Consider the following 20,000-nt stretch of genomic DNA (forward strand, 5'->3'; position numbering starts at 1 on the left):
AATCAGACTTGACTTGGTCACCAATTTGCTTGTTTGCACTCATTTCGGCACTTTCGGTCTCACCGGACTCAATTAGCCTTTCCGCTATTGCTGTTTGTTGCTTTTCACACTTCGGAATTTAATTGCTATTTCTTTGTACACATTCTCTAGCGCAATTAATTCGGGTTTAACCACAGATAACCCAGGCTCACTGTGTGTTCCACATAGCTAAATATAGAGAACATATGACGCGAAGTTTAGGTCTAAAAATTTGCTAGAAAATGGAAATAAAAATCGAGCTGTTGTTGTCTTTAATACGTACACGACGTTTCGGGGAAAATGGTCCCCGTTCACCTTCCTTCACAGTATAGTGACAAGGTAGGAGACGGAAGCCAGCGTCGGGACTCCGATCGACCCAAAACAAGAACGATTTTTTTCGAAAAAATCGAATCCAGTCGCTAAATAAACACGCCAGGCTCGTGGAACATGAATTTGTCTAAACCATGAATCCACTGAAGCATCTCCAGGTAGCAACGCGAAGCCACCAGACTCCGTAGAACTTGTAAGCTAACCTGCTAAAATGGCGGCCAGAAACCGTTGTCCTCGCAAAGTGTCCAATTCAAAATGGCACTCAACTCGGGACGCCTGGTGACTAGTATAATAAGTTCTGGAGGGAGGGGAGTCCCAAATTGCTAAAAACAAAACTCCCTAAGCAATCTGGGACTCCCCTCCCTCTAGGAGGACTTATTATACTCGTCACCAGGCGTCCCGAGTTCAGTGCCATTTTGTATTGGGCACTGCGAGGACAACGGTTTCTTACAAGTTCTACGGAGTCTGGTGGCTTCGAGTTGCTACCTGGAGATGCTTCAGTGGATTCATGTTCCACGAGCCTGGCGTGTTTATTTAGCGACTGGATTCGATTTTCGCGAAAAAAATCGTGCTTGCTTTGGGTCGATAGGAGTCCCGACGCTGGCTTCCGTCTCCTACCTTGTCACTATACTATGAAGGAAGGTGAACGGGGACTATTTTCCCCGAAACTTCGTGTACATGTTAAAGACAACAACAGCTCACCACATGGTAAGTTTTATCGATTTTTATTTCCATTTTCTAGCAAATTTTTAGACTTAAACTTCGCCACATATGTTCTCTATATTTACCCATGTGGCACACACAGTGAGCCTGGGTTACCTGTGGTTCAGGTAAAGCATGTTAAATTCTCCGTAAAGTTCATCTAAAGATGTTATTGCAAAGTCCCGTTTTCCGATGAGTGTCGCAATGTTCTCTACTTTAGGTGGCGTGCTTACCAGGAAAAACTAAGTACTTAATTATTTAATGTTAAAACATAACTCTACTAAAAATTCTTCTTTCTTGAACTTGATCTTGCTTCACGTCTTCGTTAAATTCGTAGTATCAATTGAATTTTACCGTCTGTCCCGGTAAATGTATTTATTCAGATTTCGTTTGGAGCAGGCTTTTACCGGTGTCTTGATTCTCTTTGACCTTCTCTTTGTAACAAGAAGTTTCCTCGTCGTCTGATAGTCCACGGCAACGCCAAACTGTCAATCTGTCCACAAAGTCCACTGTTCACGGTCCAAAAAGCCAACATTTGCGAAGAATGTTTGACTGTTTTGAACTTGTATTAGACCAAAAAGCTTTGGAAATCTGAGGAATTTTTTTTTTGTACTTTTGCTTTATAGAAGCGTATAGAGTCAAACTGGAAAAAAGCAAATTACAATAACTTTTAGGCTCTGTTGCCGTAATGTCCTTGAACTAATGTAAATTGGAAATATGTTTAAATTTCACCCACAATTCTGTATTCCTTACCCGAGTAAGGCTTGTATTTTTGCTCTGTTTATACCTCAAGTTCAAAAACGAAGTAGACTCATCCCCTGTTTCGAAACGCGTGTTCACTTTTATACAGACATGCCCCTAAGGACGTTACGTAATTACACTGGGACTTGAATAATTTCGTGCAAAACAAAAATAATAAAACAGCAAAAGGAATTAAAAAGATTGTTATTCAAAAAAATATCAAACATGAAGACTATAAAAGAACTTTATTCAATAACAAACAAATGTATCATACAATGAAAACCATTCCAAGCAATAATCATCAACCATCAACTCGAAAGCTATGATCTAAATAAAGTGTCATTGTCATGCTTCGATAGCAAACGATTTTTATTAGACAATGGAATAAAATCGTATGCTTACGGACATTATAAAATCAACACACTAAAACAATCTGAATGATAAAGTTTACTTATAAAGTTTACTTGCAAAGTTTACTCATAAAGTTTACTTATAAAGTTTACTTATGAAGTTTACTCACAACGTTTACTCATAAAGTTTACTTATAAAGTTCACTTATAAAGTGTACTCACAAAGTTTACTCATAAAGTTTACTCACAAAGTTTGCTCATAAAGTTTACTCATAAAGTTTACTCATTCAGTTTACTTATAAAGTTTAGTCATAAAGTTTACTTATAAAGTTTACTCATAAAGTTTACTCATAAAGTTTATCGACAAAAAAGTGATTTGGGGGAAAATTTTTTCAATTTTGTGTATAAATTTTGTTTCTGTATTTGATTTTGCGGTGGTATTTGCTGATAATTCCAGCATCACTTTGTTACACAAAATACAAACCCATGCTAAATTTATCTGCTGTATTATTATTTGGTTTTGCAATGGCGCTTTTCATTATTCCCAAATTTGAATTTAGTTAAAAAAAAATTGATGGGGTATTGAAGCACAGTTTTAATATTTTAGGTTGTATTTTGTTGTGGATATTTGTAGTGGTATTAAACAATGATATTTTGTAAGATGAAATAAAAAAAAACATATAGAATTTATAATTGTAAAATTGAAACAAATTAACAAACTGGTTGTTTTGAATAGCACACATATTAATTAAAACACGTGTGTTTTAATTAATATGTTTGCTATTTTAAAACAACCAGTATTTTTTTATTAGAATAAAATGTTAAAACATGTTCCGATACCCCCATCTACTATACTACTAAGACCTTTTGCCCTATAAGCAACTTGCAGTTGTCGCGAGTTGTTCCTTGTTTCCTCAGTCGATTGGCATGTAAATTTTGATCCGGTTAACCATATATAAAGAGGGTAAATTAAACACAGCCACCTCATTCTGAGATAATCAGCTAGCTGAAACACGAGATCGTTACGCGTACACCAAGGAATTACACAATGAGTCTTTATCCCTGTATCGAGTGCGGAAATGAAGTTCGACCACGCCAGCAAGCCGTTCAGTGGGATGATTGCGGCTTTTGGCAGCATCGTATCTGCGGGACTGGTATCGACCAAGCCACCTACCGTTTGACACTAATCACAGCAAGACGTCCCCGCGTGTAATAAGTATTTTATTATTTATTTATTTTTATAACAAACTTACCTTAAGTTGGTATTTGAATTTCTTTTCAAGGGGCGGGTGTTACTTGGGTAACCCACACGTCCTCGTGTGTAATTAGGGTTAGTTGTTAGCAATCAATATATTTACCGCAACTTCAAACTCTTGCTTAGCAACCATGTGATGATTATTGAGCACGTACTGTAATCAAGATGGCGGCGTTTTCCACTTTTCCAATCGCTAGTGATGTGCACCTTCTTTCAAATCAGAATGCTTCAACATATAAAACAACAACAGTAAGAACCATACTGTAAGTGATATTACTAGTTTTTTCATTTTCATGTTTTACCTTAGGATTACTATCTCCGTGATATCAAACGACAGCGAAACGAGCAACCTGACTTTCACAGTTTTACATTTCACTCTGACTAGTTTTTAACATTTTCCGAATCTTTTTGAGCATCATGAAATTTCGGGCGGCATAACTCAAGATATCGTGCGACATGACTGTAAATTTCAGGCAAGATGACTCTGGTTTCGGGCGACATAACTTCGGGCGAGATGACTTTCGGACGACTTGACTGTAAACCATCTAAACTGACGGAGCGAGTGGTGGCTAATCAGATTTAAAGTCACATGATTAAAAATAATCTCTTCCCTCAACTTAAATCTGCGTATTGATCCTATCACAGCACTGAGATTTCAATGTTGAAGGCAATGAATGATCTAGTCATGAATATGAGCAAGAGACATGTATCACTCTTACTATTATTAAATTTGAGCGCCGCCTTTGACAGCGTTGACGACAGGATTTTTCTAAATACGCTTCGGACTAGACTCGGTGTTTGCGTTACTGCTCTTTCCTGGGGCAAGTCGTGCCTGGAAGGGAGATCCCAAGGAAACTGCAAAAATGACACGCTTTCACAGCCATTTGATTTAAAATGGAGTGTTCCTCAAAGTTCATGCCTTGGCCCACTTTTGTTTACTATCTACACGTGTGATTTTCTCTATTCTGGAGTCCCATTTACCGACTTCACATCCTTACGCGGACGACACGCAATTGTATATGTCATTTAGTCCTAAGCTTAGCGCTGGTGAAGCGGCTGCTGTTACCGCCGCTCAAAACTGCATTCGATAATCCGGCAGTGGATGTGTGATAAGAAACTTATGCTTAATGATGATAAGACCGAATTCTTGCTGGTCGGATCGCGAAAGGAGCTAGCAAAAGTGTCAATTGATGGTACTATAATGTTTAATAGTCCTTCACCATCAGTCCGCAATTTGGGCTTATGGCTCGACCCTCATCTAAATATGAATGTAAATATTACTAGGTCATGCAAAAGTGCATTTTGGTGGGGATTTCTGCGGGTATCGGAAAGCATTGTGTTTTGGGTTACTTGGGATTAGTCTTTATTTGGAGTTGTTTTGTTGTCTGTCTTTTGTTTCTCTTGTTTTACGCAATTTCTACTCCAGTAGCTGCAGAAGGTGCCATTTTGTTACCTTTATATCATCAGATATATCAGGAAATCATTATCTAGAAGCAGCACTGAGTCACTAGTTCATGCGTTGACTAGGAGAATCGACTACTGCAATAATTCACTTTATGGGTCGCCAAAATATCAAGTGTTAAAACTGCAGTGTGTTTTGAATGCTTCCACTCGATTGGTTTATTGCGCCCCAAAATCTTGCCCCGTCGCGCCTCTGCTTCGTGAAGTACATTGGCTGCCTGTCTGCTACCGTTTCGAATTTTTAACAATTATTATACGAGGGCGCACTGGATACGGAAGTGATAGATATCCAACGAGGCGCTTAGCTCCGAATTAGTGATAATCATTTTATTTCCAGCAAGCCCTGGTGCTTCCGGGGTTCGTATTGTCGACTAAAGCTTTTGGCTATGGCTTTTATGCGCCATTTTTTCTCAGATCTGCAAAAATGTTTTCAGCTCGCTTTATTGCTGACGCGTTCCTTGACCATATTAGGTACAGCAGGTATATGAACTGATAGCCCCTGTCCGGCGAGCCAATGAAAATGGTGGAAATCTGATATCCGTAGTTCAGTTTTTAGTAAAAAAAGAAGTGTTACTTCTTACATTTACTGTTGCATGGTACACACCTTATTCCAAAATGGCCGCTATTTTAGCATTCTTTTGTTTGCTTGCAAATTAGCCCTCGTTGCCTCGTTCTTAAACGTAAAATTCAAAAGAATATTTAACCTTGAACGAGGCAACAAGGTCTAATTTGCAAGCAAACAAAAGAATTTTAAAATAGTGGCCAGTTTGGAGTAAGGTGTATGGCACCTGATTATTTGCACATTATGATAAATAGTCTACCTCCGTCAAAGTATGACTTACGGCGCAATCATAACCGTGGAAGAAAGAACCAAGAAGACTACGGGGGACATGTCATTTATTTGTGCTGCTCCTAGACTTTGGAATCTTCTTCCATCTGATCTGAGGTGTATTTTCATTCTGAACATTTTTGAAAGTAGACTTAAAACGTTTTTATTTAATGAGGCATTTAATTAGGGATTTCCGAATTGTAACTTATTTCTTATCTTATACTGGAAGGAATTTAGGAATTTAGGAACTTAGGAATTTAGAATTTAGGAATTTAGGATTTTTTTTAAATTTTAAGACTTAGTATCAAGTCTTTATATGTAAGGGGCATTTAAATATTTGTATAGAAACTGCGCGGTATAAAATTATATAAATTATTATTGTTTCTTATTAGTATTAAGCTTATTACGCAATAATCACACAGGCGGTTTTTTTCAAAATGGTCGCAAACCGTTTTGTCGAAGTGACAGACGAAGAAATTAATTGTTTCAAAAAAAGAGAAATGCATATTTTTCAAATAATCACCAATGTAATTATACTAAAACAATTATTCACCTCAAGCTCGATGTTTATCGCTGAATAAAAACCGAGACGAAGTCGAGGTTTTTATTCACCGATATTCACCTCGCCTTCGGCGAATAACTGTTAATTAGTATAATTACATCAGTGTAAATTGAAAATTCTGTGCGTAAATTGGTTGTCATTGAGATGATTATTATGCAATAATCACCTAATTGTTTTTTTTCCTTTTTTTTTTTTCAAAATGGCCGCAAGCCGTTTTGTGGAGATGACAGACGGGGAAATTACTTGTTTTAAAGAAAATGCATAATAACTTTTCAAATAATCACCTATGTAATTATTCTAAAACAATTATTCACCTCACGCTCGGTGAGTATCGGCAGGGGCGAATCTAGGGGAAGGGTGCAGGAAATGCGCACCCCCTCCCACCCTAAAAAATGCCAGTCAGTTACGTCATTTGTTAGGGCTGCATCCCCCTGGATCCACCCCTGATCGACTTCGTCGCGGTTTTTATTCACCGATATTCACCTCGCCTTCGGTGAAGCATTGTTAAATGTTGCTATCATGAATACCTTCTTTCAGCAATCTGTGTTTGTTTTGCATTTAAGATTTCGAATTCTCCACCCAGCTAATTTCAAGTGTGATGGTCGCAATGATGACCGTCGTTCAGGTAAGTAATTGAATTGAAAGAAAAGCAGTATAGACAGTAATGAGAGATTTTTTTAAATAGACGGTCAGCAAGCTAGTTTTCAGAATCGCACAGAATAAGCCTCAGAGTATTTAAGAAATTGGAGACCAATTTCGTTATTAAATAATGATTGGCCTTGGCCTAGAGAAAACCTTACCCGTGATCATTAACTCTAGTCAGTCCGGGTATGTACAGGGAAGGTGCACTATATGATAACTGAAAGCATAAAAATATCAAAGGATCTGATGAAAAAAAACATTTCAAGAATTCCATTTCAAGATTTGGAAAAGCCTTCAATTCTATTGAATGATTGAATGTAATTACATTCAGAAATGTTTAGAGGTCGAGTCTTTCATTTTGGTCCTCAACTTCGTGAATGGATCAAGGTCATGGATAATGATATATCAAGTTGTGCTTTGAATAAATGCTATGCCACAAACCACTTCAGTCTCGGTGGATGCGTCAGACAAGATTGCCGTCTTTCGTCGTACGGTACAAAAGACAGGTCACAGGTCACACAGAAAAATAAAATTCCATTTTTACGAAATAAAACCCTCAGTGAAGAGTAACAACATCAACTTGGGTCTCTGTAGGTTGTATTTTATTGTTTCATTTCCGAGTAAATTTTAGTCGCAACTAAGATGCCACAACTGTTCTTTGGCACTCCCCAATTGGAGGGACTGGAAGGCCAGTACAAGGGCCTGGAACGAGGCTATGAGGGAAAGGTGGGGTAGAGGAAGGGCTGAAATAGGGGTTTTTCTCGTGTGTTAAAAATGGCGGATGACGAAGATATCGTTGTGTTTGAGGTCAGAAAACAGCTCTTACTGTCACGCTGCTTGTAATTCAGATACCCTGATAAAGTAAAAAAGGCTCTCACCAAGTATCCAAGCAACAAGAGGAAATCCCTTTTCTAGGCCCCCCTCAAAGACTTGTTCCAGGCTGGGAGTGTTATTTCGTAATAACGGATTTTTCTTTTTATTTGTGACCTGAGATATGTGCCCTGTGACCTGTGCCCTGGATACTGTAGACTCTCTAATGAGCCCCCCTCTCTAAGCCTCTGTAATACATCCCTCCTCTTATGAGCTCCAGAATGAAATAACTCCCCCCCTTCCCCCCCCCCCCCTCCCCCCAAACCGGGCTTATTAGAGTGTTTAAAGTAAAAAATATAATGATCTATTACATGTGGTCATGGAAAGTCCGACAACCCATTGTTAACAGCAAAAGGAAGGCGGACTTGACATTATTGATTTTACTTTATTCTCTAATTTGGGTAAAATGTCTACGTCCCAACAAGAATATTTTATAGAGGAATCTACTGCTGTAACAATCAACATGTACTTAGCCTTTCTTTAAAAATTGGTCAAGTTTTATCGCATAACCAATTGACCCTGCGAGTGTCAGATGGGGGCATCGGAGGCTTTTGAGGTGTCAGTGGGTTAAGCAGTTAAAAAGTCTCCTCCGTTAATCGACCTTGCAGTTTTTCTGCTTCTATCTTGTTTTTGTTTTCTTTTGTTATTTATATTTTGTGTATTACATTGTATTTCGCCTTTAATTGTTGTTATTGAAGCCCTTTTTGCTTGTTAAATAAAGCAGTACATTTTAGTTAAAAAAACTCAAGTTTAAAAAATAATAATAATAACTACAAATGAGTTTTCAGCCGACCCAAACTAGTCAACTAGGTTGTCGTCCAGTGTAAAATAGAGTGCACTGAGTATGGTAACAATTTATGCTGCTCCGTTTTGTTGCATTTATGACTAAGCTGGGTGTGTAGATGTTTTGTCCCCAAAATCCGTGAGACAGCGTACGTTGAGCCAGCTACGCCTCCACTACTCTTCTTTCATATCCTTGTCCAGCTGGGTATATAATTCAACTAACGTCAAGTACAGCGCTCGAATCACAACACCAAGCGAAATGCAGGGACTACTTGAGCTAACTTGGCTAAGATCAGCAGTGTCACTCGAACCCCTGGTTTGACTCTCTCTTGTTTCGGCAAAATAAAAAAATAAAAAATAAAAAAAACTCTTTTTACTCATTTCTTTCACAGCTTTCAATTGAGCTTGGTATCCTACTTGCTAGTTATAGATCTTTGTGTTCAAGTGCCACTTGCGATGACCTTGACCGTATTTATTATGGTAAGAAAAAGCCTTTAGAGTGGTTGCATTTAATATCAAGCGCGCGTAGAAAATCGTCCAACCATGATTAATAGAAAATAGTGAGTCTTGAATGATCTCAAAATTGGAGAAGCCCGCAAGCAAAATGCGAGCTATTAAGTGACATTTTTATACATGTTTCAATGAAACAGACACGAACACACAAAAACAAAACACTCACGCAGCTATGATGTTTAATTAAGATAACATATCTAGATTAAGTGAAGCTATGATTTCCGCAGTTGTGAACGCAATTTTTACAATTGCGTAGAGAAGCCTGAAAAATTCAGGACTTCAACGGGGTTTGAACCCGTGACCTCGCAATTCCAGTGCGACCCTCTAACCAACTGAGCTATGAAGCCACTGACGTTGGGAGCTGGTCATTTGTGGGTTCTTACAGTCCCGTGAATCATTGATGAAATGGTATATGAAATGAATCATATATGAACTGCGGATATGAAATTAAGTGAAGCTATGATCTTCGCAGTTATGAACGCAATTTTTACAATTGCGTGAAGAAGCCTGAAAAATTCAGGACTTCAACGGGGTTTAAACCCGTGGTCTCGCGATTCCAGTGCGACGCTCTAAGCAGCGGAATCGCTCTAACCACCGGAATCGCGAAGGACCACCGAAGGACCGAGGGACCACCGCTGTAACCACCTGAATTGCGAGGTCACGGGTTCAAACCCCGTCGAAGTCCTGAATGTTTCAGGCTTCTCTGCGCAATTGTGTTCATAACTGCGTTCATAACTGCGCTCATAGCTTCACTTGATTTCATATCCGCAGTTCATATATGATTCATTTCATATACCATTTCATATCTAGATTCGTTTAGCAAAAAGACGTTTTTCTATTTTAATCTATGAAAATGACAGTCAAAATCGGATAATAAAGTTAAAAAAAGTCCATACAAACGAGACTGCTGAAACACATCCATTTATGTCATTGGCTGTCCGGCTCCTCTAGCCCCTGTGGTTTTTCGGGGGAGCCAGTACCCTATTTTATTGTAATTGATTTCCCTACTTTCTCTATAAATATTTATGTAATAAGGGTACCAATAAGGGTTGTTGTTGTTGTTGTCTATTTTCTTTCGAGCATGCCACCCCTTGAGGTGCCAGCGTAGTTGCCATAACAAATTAATTGACCTATTTAGCTTGTACGTTTTGTTTTCCTATTTCAGACCACGTGATGTCACTCTAGGCAACAGTTTCTTTACATGCATACTGTTACGAAAGAAACAAAATAAAAATTCCCTTGAGTCTGATGTGGGAAAAGAAAACATACAAGCTAAAGAGGTCAATTGGGACTATGTGGAGTAATATGTTAGTTAATTAGCCAGTATCAAACATAACATAATTATATTATTATCTTTCTTTGTCCCTCCAAAATTTTTACGTAAGCATTGTTTTTATTTTCTCTTGGGACTTACAATGGTCCCAAAAGAAACTGGAAACAACGCTTATGCAAAAGTTCGGAGGCACAAACAAAGAATTTTATGGTATTTTGTGATACTGTCCAATTGCACTATATTCGCCCAATCACAATCGGCTGTATTTTAAGTGTGTCATGAAGAGCCGTAAAACAAAGCGCTTAGAGCCCGTTGCATGAATTTGATTTGCATTGGGATTGCCTGACATCGAAAAATAAGTTTGATTGATGAATAGAAAATGTCACTGTTTTTTCATATAAAAGACTATTTTTGAATTGTACCGAGAGACCGTTAAGTTATCAAAAACTCCACGGAGGAATTCAGATTGGAAAAAAAGAGAAGAAAAGGTAAATGAGATCAGGCTTTGTGCTTTAATAAATCCAACGTCCCTTAATTTCAGATAGTCTGCTGGCAGGAACTGCCCTCTCCGCAGTGATCTCAATTATGTCGCTGTTGCATTTTATGAAGTGCCATAGGTAAGTCATCAAAAGCAACCCCAAAGAAACCACCCAATCTCTACATATTCAGTGAGCAAAAACACAAGCTTTGCGCGTCCCTTTTTAGTAAAATGATCTTCTCGCACTATTCGGAATGAATTGCTGGGTCAGGGTAATGGTTTCACAGGTGGGCGAGTCTAATTTGAGTATCATGTTTCAAAACAACACTATGTCCATTAATTCCGAATTGAACGAATGGATCGTGCCGGCGATATTTCGCTAACCTTATGCTCTTAACAAAATTCTCCTGATAGACTATAGAGAAAGTATTTAAATAAACAAAAACTGAGTTCAGTTATGGAGAACTTTCATTCAGCTGAAAAAAAAAGTCCCATCTAGGTTTTATTGTATTTTTTTTTTAATCGTAACTACTGATAATTAAGCTATTTTTGCTCTTAACTACCTTCTGGTGTCATGTGCGTGGTTAGCGTACTAACGTCATTGTGACTCAAAATAGTACAATTTGTTTAAGTTCTTCTTTTTTCCGGGAAACACCATGTCTTTCCCAAAGAAAATACTTATGCAGGATCTTAAAATATGTACAAATAAACAAATTAAAATAAAAGTCAAAATTCCACCGTTAACTACTCAAACAGAAACTTATACTAATGCTTCTTTGTAACTTGTTAGACCTGGTTTTCTCACAATGCCTTCTGATAATGAGTTCCAATCCCTTATTTGATTGTGGGAAATAAGAAAACATATATAATGTTCAGTTTTAGAAGGTGGTATTTAGTAAGCTCGAGAGTTTACATGTCTGCTTCCTCGCTGCAAAGCTGTCAGTGACGGCATACCGTCATTCGAGATAAGACTTATGTAGTTTATACATCATTATGCATATGTACATAGACGCAGAACCGTTCTTCTTCCTTCAAGTGATTTCCATGCAAGTCTTTGCAGCATTCGCTGGCACGTGATGTCCTGTGGTAATCCCCAAGTACAAAACTCGCTGTGGGTTGCTGCACCATTTCGATTTTGTTGTTGTTTGACTTTTTATAGAGATCCCAAACTGTAGCTGCGTACTCCAGTATTGGTCTAACGAGGCCAGAGTAAGCTTGGGTGTTGATGTTATGTGAATTGACCGGTAGATTTCGTATAAGGAAAGCAAGAGTGTTATTATTTTGCTTTCTTAGTAATAGTGGAGCTCCGCACTCCGAAGGCGCGCGCGGAGCACCATGCTTAAAAAAATATAGTAACCCATCGATGCGAGAAATCTTGATTTTAGCTATGACATCATCACGCGACCATTCACGTATGCCATTGTGACTTAACCATACCGCGGGCTCAAGTTTAGAGCTATACGCCCCTTTACTTTTCGCGTGAAATTACATGAAGTAAACTCATTTCTAACTTACAGTGCGATTTACGATGATAACAAAGAAATGATTCAGAACAGTGACTGTAGAAAGCAAAGAAGCTACATCCGTTGGATTCAGAATACCACTAATATCCGCTAAACCAACCAAGCCGTTTTCTTGAAATAGCCAGATTTTAAAAGTATTTTAATAGAGGTATTCTTCAAATTTTACGAAGCCCCATAAGGTGACACACATCAGTTTCATTTTGCTGCCGCTTTTACTGTTACTTTTAGTGCCACGTTTAGTGCTACTTTTAGTACCACTTTTAGTGCCACTTTTAATTAAGCGTGCGGGCGGCATGTAGAAAACACAGGTCACAGGTCATTGTTTTACCAATACAGAAAGTATCCTAAACATTCATAAAAGCTAACCTTAGGCCTGTAAACTTTTGTTTAGGCCTAATTAGTCCTAAGGTTATACGCTGGGGCCAAACCACCCCTCTTGTGGGTCTTCGGGGGAGCGAGGTGGGTATTGGGTAAAAATCAAGATGGCGCAAAATAAGGAATTTACGTGACAAAAATCCAAGATGGCAGCCAAAGTTGAGTTTGCTGAAACGCTTCGACCTGCTTTACAGCGTGCTAAATCTGACTGTTTATCCAAAATTTCAACTGGGGATGGAATCAAAAAAGTGAGTGACTTCTTTCGAGAGCTTGATGGTGCCGTGGGAGTCTTGGACCATAAATACAACGAGCGTTCCAGAGATCGAGAGATACAACGACTGTTGCCTTCCCAAGGAATGGTAGCTAGGGCCTTAAGAAAGATTCACATAAAAATTATTCGCCGCCTCAGTTCAAGACCGAGATTAGCTAATCCATGGATCGGTGAATTTACTGTGGATATGCCCAAGGAGGTGATGGAATGCATCTCAAAAAATATCTTGGACCGAACAAATTTCGGTCATGAATTTAGTGAAACGAACTCTCAATTGTTTTACAAAATCATTGATTTTCGTAAGGCAAAATATTTATTCAGAAGAATGGACATTGATGGGGTTGAAGTGGAGCTTCAGGACATTCTAAAAAAACAAATAAATCGTGAACAGGAGAGGTGTGAGGTGATTGTTTCAGATGAGAAGCCACTGGAGTTGAAGTTTCATAAGAAAAATGAAGTTCTGACCGTGAAATTTCACTATGGCTACTGGAACATGGACGGTGTGCCACAACACTAGATCTAAGACATTACTATTATTATTATTATTATTATTATTATTATTATTATTATTATTATTATTATTATTATTATTATTGAAAGTAGGATTTTAACACCCAGGGAGCAGGGTTGACGAAGTGGTGAGAGCACTCGCCTTCCACAAATGTGGTCTGGGATCGATTCCCAGTTGGTTGTGTGTGCAAGGTTGAGTTTGTTGATTCTCTCTACTCTGCTTCAAGAGGTTTTCCCCGAACTCCAGCTTTCCCCAACATTTTATATGCTTTGTTGTGATTCAATCAGTTGTTGCTGTACATCATGATCAAAATCATAACTATTAAATTATAGTTTATTGTTCAATTTCAAAACCATCATTATATATTGTTCACTTTTCAGTCAATTAAGTTAATTGACATTGCAATTTATTCATATATTAGATATACTATAAGCTCTTTTCCTATGATCAATCTAGCAAGAAAAGGCACATCCCATGTTTTTGTTTATAATGTGTCTTCCAGTGAATTCTCAGTCATACTCTGTTGCAAAGGGCATAACAATAACAATAACAATAACAATAACAATAATAATAATAATAATAATAATAATAATAATAATAATAATAATAATAATCACTTTCTCTTAAAGTACTTGAGAACAGATTTCAAAGGGTGATCTTGAATGCAACTCCATGACTCCCTGGAGCAGTAATTATTTGAAGGCTTTGAGGGCAGCTACACTCAGTTTTCATTATTGCTACAGTTCTGTTTCATATGGAACAATGGTAGAGTGTCTAAGCTAGTAATCAGGATTTTATAGGTTTGACTACAAGGAACACTTACAATTTTTCTGAGTTGAAAATTACCACTTGTACAATAATCACTTGAGCACAGAGGCTCAACTAATTGGGGAGACAGGAAATCAAATGAACTCAACACAAATTATATTACATTGTTATCTCTGATAACATTATCGAGAGTTGAGTTGTTTCTACGAAAGTATAAGATAATTAAAATAATATTTTCCATTTAATCAATAATTGCAACACTAAAAAATAGGAAATAAAGTGTATATATGTTTATACATATAACGAATTAACTATTTAAGAAACTGCTTGAGCTCATTGTTAACTTTTCCAGTAGCAACACTTTGTTTCACTAGCTTCATCAGGTTGTCTTTGCATATCGTGCAACCTTCATCAGCGACATTTAACTCAGGCAGACCACAATAACAAAATCTGTCATCGTGGTCTTTAACCCTCTTGGGTATGTAAGACTCAGAACCTTTCTTTTTCTCTTGACGATAAATAACACTGTAGGGGTCCATCTCCCTAAGCCATAAGAGACAGACAAACTCATGACGGAACACAATCCACCACCTCATACTTTTCTTCACATTGCAAGTGTTCTCAACATACTTTGCCAGCTTGACATGTTTAGCCTCTCGACCCTGCATAGAGTTAAGGCCAAGCCCAAACCCAAGCTCCTCCAATAGTAGGTTGGTGTGATATGGAATGGCATAGCCCAGGGTCCACACGGTGGGATTCACCCCATCTAACAGGAGACGATTTGCTGTGAAATAGTTTTGGCACAATTTCTTCAAATCATCAACTTGCTGCTTGCTTACATCAACTCTGGAGTAAATAGCAGCAGCATCCCTGATTTGCACACCGATGAATGCTAGTGTGTGAAGCTTTAGGACAGATCCACTTGACAGCTTGTCTATCTGCAACAGTGCCTTAATTAGGTAAGCAAAGTTCCATGAAAATCTCTTGGATTCCAGACCAGTGAATCTGTATGAAAAAGGGATTCCCTTCTTTCTGTTCTCACTAAACCACCTATTAAAGCTGTTGCAAAGTCTTCCACACTTTATAGTTTCTCGTAAACTCTTCAGAAATGCCACCAGTGCTGAGGAGTTTGGAAGGTCTGAGACCACTGTTGCTGTCTTCAGTTTAGCTTGGTCAGTGTACTGCATGGCCACTGTCAGGAGAGCTAAAAACCAATGCTGCCAGGCATTGTTAGTGTTGTGGAGTGGCTCAGCTTTAGCTAAATCCACATATTTGCCTAGAGGGGGGACAAATTCTTGCCTAGATTTCTCCTTGGCAATTAATTTGGTGACCTCTGATCTTTGTTTCCCATGAGGGTCTTTAAGCTTGTCTTTAAACTTGGCAACTTTCTCTGCAACTTGAATCCGCTTGGAGTAATCCCATGGTTGCCAAGTTGCTTCTGGTCCACCAATTGAGCCACCAATAATGGTTTTGTCAGTTTGGTTCACATTGGCAAATGGTGAAAAGGAAATGGCACAGTTATTAAGCTCGCCTGACATATATGACAACCATTTCATGTCAGCTGGGATCAACTGGAATCTAAATTCAACCACATGGCCTTGGTCTGTAGTGAGTTTAGTTCCCTCTATACGCTTCATTTCTTCTACCAAATGCTTGGTGTATTGCTTCATCAAGGGAGTGTCTTCAGCACAATTAGCACCCATCAGAAGGTGGTTCTCGTTGCAGCTCTGCACCCTGTTTAGAAGGTTCAGAATGCTGACAAGGTATGCTATAAATTAAGAATTAAAATCATGAGGGACCATTTAACTAAAAAAAGTGGTCATCACTAGCTCCCACAAAAAATTAATGCTAAAGAAAGTATCCAATAAATAATATTTTAAAGACATTATTTTAATACTGCATTACTATACATACACTATATCACTATCATCTGAAAGTGCAAAAAGCAATACCTGTTGCTGTATCATCTTTCCCAAAGGGAGCACCATCTGCACCAATGGCTACATGCAGAACTCCTTTCATGCCATTGAACCAATGTAGGCAGGGGTTTTTCAAATCCAGAAACAAGTACATATCAGCTAATCTCAGCAGGAAAGGTTCCAAGGGCCTGTAAACACCAGATGTTGATTCCAGGGAATATTTGCTTGCCAGGTCTTCCAATGATAGCACTTTACCAATTTCTATGGCTTTGACAAAACTCATGAGTGATTTGTAAGGCAAAATTTTTGGAACTTCACATCCTTTCATAAGTTCTGTTTTCTGGTTTTTCTTTTTCTTTCCAGTTTCTTTTACCACATCTGAACTATTTCTAATGCTTGTGTACTTTCTCTTACTAATGAGGCCTCCTTCATATAGTACACGCAAGCTTCTCACCTGATTTCCTTCGCTTTGTTCGTAATGTTTTATTTTGCTCTTGACAATACCTGGAATTATCTCTTGCATGCAAATATCTGAGTTGCTAATATAATTGGTCATCTCAGGTTTTGAGGCGGTGGATATTAATGTCGTCCACAAACCATCAAGCACTGGTTTGTTGTCTTGGGGTGATTTTTTTGTGGCTCCAGAGCAAGTATGGATTGGCCCAAGTGCAGCCAGGGTCTTTTTTCTGCGTCTAAAAAACTGCTTTCTGGAAAGATTAAGCTTTTCGCTATTTGTTGGCAGAATTTTGCTTGAGATAGTAGGTCCTCTGTCATCTTTTATCTTTTTGGCTTGATACCCACTGTCGTCATTGACTACATTTTCCAAGTCAGAAATCTGTGCATTATAGTTAAATTCAATATATTAATTAAAAAACAAAATATATTTTTTGTTATCACTTGTAACAACAAATATGCAGATTTATAATAGTCCAGTCTCTATCAACTCCATTTCTTAGTCTAAAGGAGCTTTAATTAAATGAAATCACTTAATGTGTATTTAGGCACCAAATCATATCACTTACAGCTTCATATCATTCAGGCAAGCTGGCAAAATTATAAATTAGAATGGACTATTTTCCAAGGAGCTTTAATTAAATGAAATCACTTAATGTGTATTTAGACACCAATTCATATCACTTACAGCTTCATATCAGTTAGGCAAGCTGGCAAAATTATAAACTAGAATGAAGCATTTTCCAAGAAGCTTTATATATTAATTAAATGAAATTACTTAATGTGCATTTAGACACCAATTCATATCACTTACAGCTTCATATCATTCTGGCAAGCTGGCAAAATTATAAATTAGAATGGACCATTTTCCAAGGAGCTTTAATTAAATGAAATCACTTAATGTGTTGTTTTCGCCCACTCGAGGTTACCCTAAACACCCATGACAATTTTTTTTTGTATTAGGACAATAGCTTTTAATATGTACATTTTTAATAAGATGAGACATCGAACTAACATCGTATGACTTTCGATTTTGGTGTGAGTTTCGACATTCAGAGAAAATCTTCATTGAAAAGCATTACCTTGAATGCTCCTCGGATGGAATATCTTCGCAATTTGCTATTCCAATCATACTACTTTCCTCGATTAATTTTTGCGTATTACGCCTTCATTACACACCAATGGAAAGCTAATGAACTGAAAAATACAAAATAAGGCGCCATTTCTGGCTGCATTGTACCCAGGCTACGAAAATCCCGGTTGAAATCCGCCGATTTGGCCCAAAATCCTTTCACTGACATACACACAGGCCTTTGCCCGCTCGAAGCCGCCATCTTGAAAAATGTGACCCACGGGCTGACGACCCATCTGGGGGGTAGTCTGGCCCCAGCGTGAATTAATTAATTAGCCTTTACGAATGTTTAGGATACTTTCTGAAATTAAAAGTAGCACTAAAAGGAGCACTAAAAGTAACAGAAAAAGTGGTAGTAAAATAAAAATGATGTGTGTCCCCTTAGGGGGCTCCGTAAAATTCAGTAAGAGGCTAACCATTTCAAAATTATTGCTTAGACCTAAATGCAGATCCGCGTTCAGCACGAAAACGATGTTACTCCCTTAACTAAATGCCGATCCTCTCAAATCTTTATATTAAAGAAGGGCAAAAATTACATTTTGTAAAGCGTAATGAAGTGTCTCGTGGGGATTTGGTGGATGGGCATACTCGTGAAAATGGTTGCTTTAGTGAAGGGCTTTATATGGTTCGTATGCGGAAGCATAATTGCTTTTTTATGGACTGTTCTAAATGATTTTTCATGAAAAAGCCTCTGGTAAGTTATGGGAAAGATATCAGGGAAACACTTTCAAGCAATTCTAGAACGGCAGCTCGAAAATAAACATCGAGTATTTGAGTTTAGTGATGAATTAAACGATTATTTTGAGCACATGTTTTTTAAATGTGACGAACCACTTCGTGGCCGACTTTAATGCGTTGAAAATCGCGCTAGATCGTCAAATTAATCTCGCATGTATGCAAACTTCATATTTTAGACTTAAACATTCGTAAATTTAGGTTAAAACAGGTTTTGAACACTATATTCATGTTTTTTGCCCATCGAAGTCCGGAGGGTAAATAATAATGCAAAATCCAATCGCCTTTGTTTGTTGTTATGGAGAAATGACAGGTGTTGACCTATATATTAGGCAGGTGTCGTATTCCCGGCCGTACTGGCCCAGGGGCGAATGCATCATAGCGGGGCTAATGGGGGTATCACCCGACTAGTCGGACAGAAAGGGCAATCATAAAGTTAGCAAATGCAAGTTAAATAAATATTTATTTGGGACTAAAACGAAAGAAAGCGTCACGCTTTTCGCTACTCGAGGACTATTAATAATAGTCCCCTAGTAGCGTAGCCAATCAAAATGCAAGATTTGCCTTAGTGCACTAGTTGGGTGATTCTAAAATCTTATACCTTAAAATGTGGGAGCTTAGGATGTAAGACAATTCCCTTTACTCATTGTCTGGATCAAATGTAATATCTGTCAAAATTCATTAACCATTTCACATGTATCAACAAAAATATGTTGTATAACCTGTACTTCACACGTAACATTAAGGACCAAAATATGTGACATCTCCCTGTTTTTGATTGGAACTTAGAGACACAACCCAGTACAAAAAAGGAGTAATGTACGATTATCACCTGCTAAGCCACTTCAGCCAAAACCGGACTGTCTTCTGTGTCTCCATCCAACAAAACAATTAGGGAGCAGGACAACTCGTCTTTCACTGGTCGGTTCTCTTATCCCCATGGAACCTTGAATAAACTGTTCCTCGTTCTTCTAATTTATTTCGTTTTCACTTTATCATGTTCCCAGTACAGTGTTACCATTGCTCCACGATTCAAATAACAAAAAGCTGTGAAATCAAAGTTTCCAAATACTGCCTTCCTCTGATTCTCTCTGACAAAGGGCTAACATTTGAAGCGTCATCAAGTTGCAGTGATCTTCCTTTTCCATTTAATTTTGGCAATTCGTTTCCAAAGTCGAAAGTTTCCATTAAATGAAAGCCGGAGCAAGTTCCAAGGGGACCTCAGATACGGAACACTACAGCTTCTTCAGGACCTCAAGGTTGATATGTTGTATATCTTTACATGTGGGTCTAACAACATCCCCCCCCCCCCCCTCTACCCTTTTCCGTTTCCAGGTGCTATCATTATGGACCCTTACGGCAAAATAGATTCGCATTAATTCTCCATTGATCTAACCCACGCTTTCGATGCTTTTCCCTTGTTTTTAGGGATCATGTTCTTCAGCTGTATCGCGGCAAAAGAACTTTTTCACAAAACGTTACTGTTTCACCTGTCGATGCATTGGT

General features: G+C 38.2%; 2 protein-coding genes and 1 non-coding gene across 3 annotated transcripts in view; 1 reads left to right on the forward strand and 2 right to left on the reverse strand.

Annotated features, from left to right (window-relative positions):
- Positions 1-20,000, forward strand: part of LOC138004162 (stimulated by retinoic acid gene 6 protein-like) — a 129,185-nt gene that overhangs the window by 64,932 nt on the left and 44,253 nt on the right. The window contains exons 10-13 of the mRNA XM_068850585.1: positions 6,812-6,873; positions 8,936-9,023; positions 10,871-10,946; positions 19,923-19,998. Coding sequence (XP_068706686.1) covers positions 6,812-6,873; positions 8,936-9,023; positions 10,871-10,946; positions 19,923-19,998 — 302 coding nt within the window. The remainder of the gene's footprint in view (positions 1-6,811; positions 6,874-8,935; positions 9,024-10,870; positions 10,947-19,922; positions 19,999-20,000) is intronic.
- On the reverse strand, positions 9,331-9,403 carry Trnas-gga (transfer RNA serine (anticodon GGA)). The gene has a single exon. It is a non-coding gene; the product is annotated as a tRNA-Ser (tRNA).
- LOC138003167 (uncharacterized) lies at positions 12,750-15,807 on the reverse strand. Its single transcript, XM_068849133.1, has one exon. The coding sequence runs from the start codon at positions 15,791-15,793 to the stop codon at positions 14,567-14,569; it is 1,227 nt and encodes a 408-aa protein (XP_068705234.1). The 5' UTR covers positions 15,794-15,807; the 3' UTR covers positions 12,750-14,566.

The sequence above is a fragment of the Montipora foliosa genome, chromosome 5 (genome assembly GCF_036669935.1).
Source record: "Montipora foliosa isolate CH-2021 chromosome 5, ASM3666993v2, whole genome shotgun sequence".
Classification (NCBI taxonomy): domain Eukaryota; kingdom Metazoa; phylum Cnidaria; class Anthozoa; order Scleractinia; family Acroporidae; genus Montipora; species Montipora foliosa.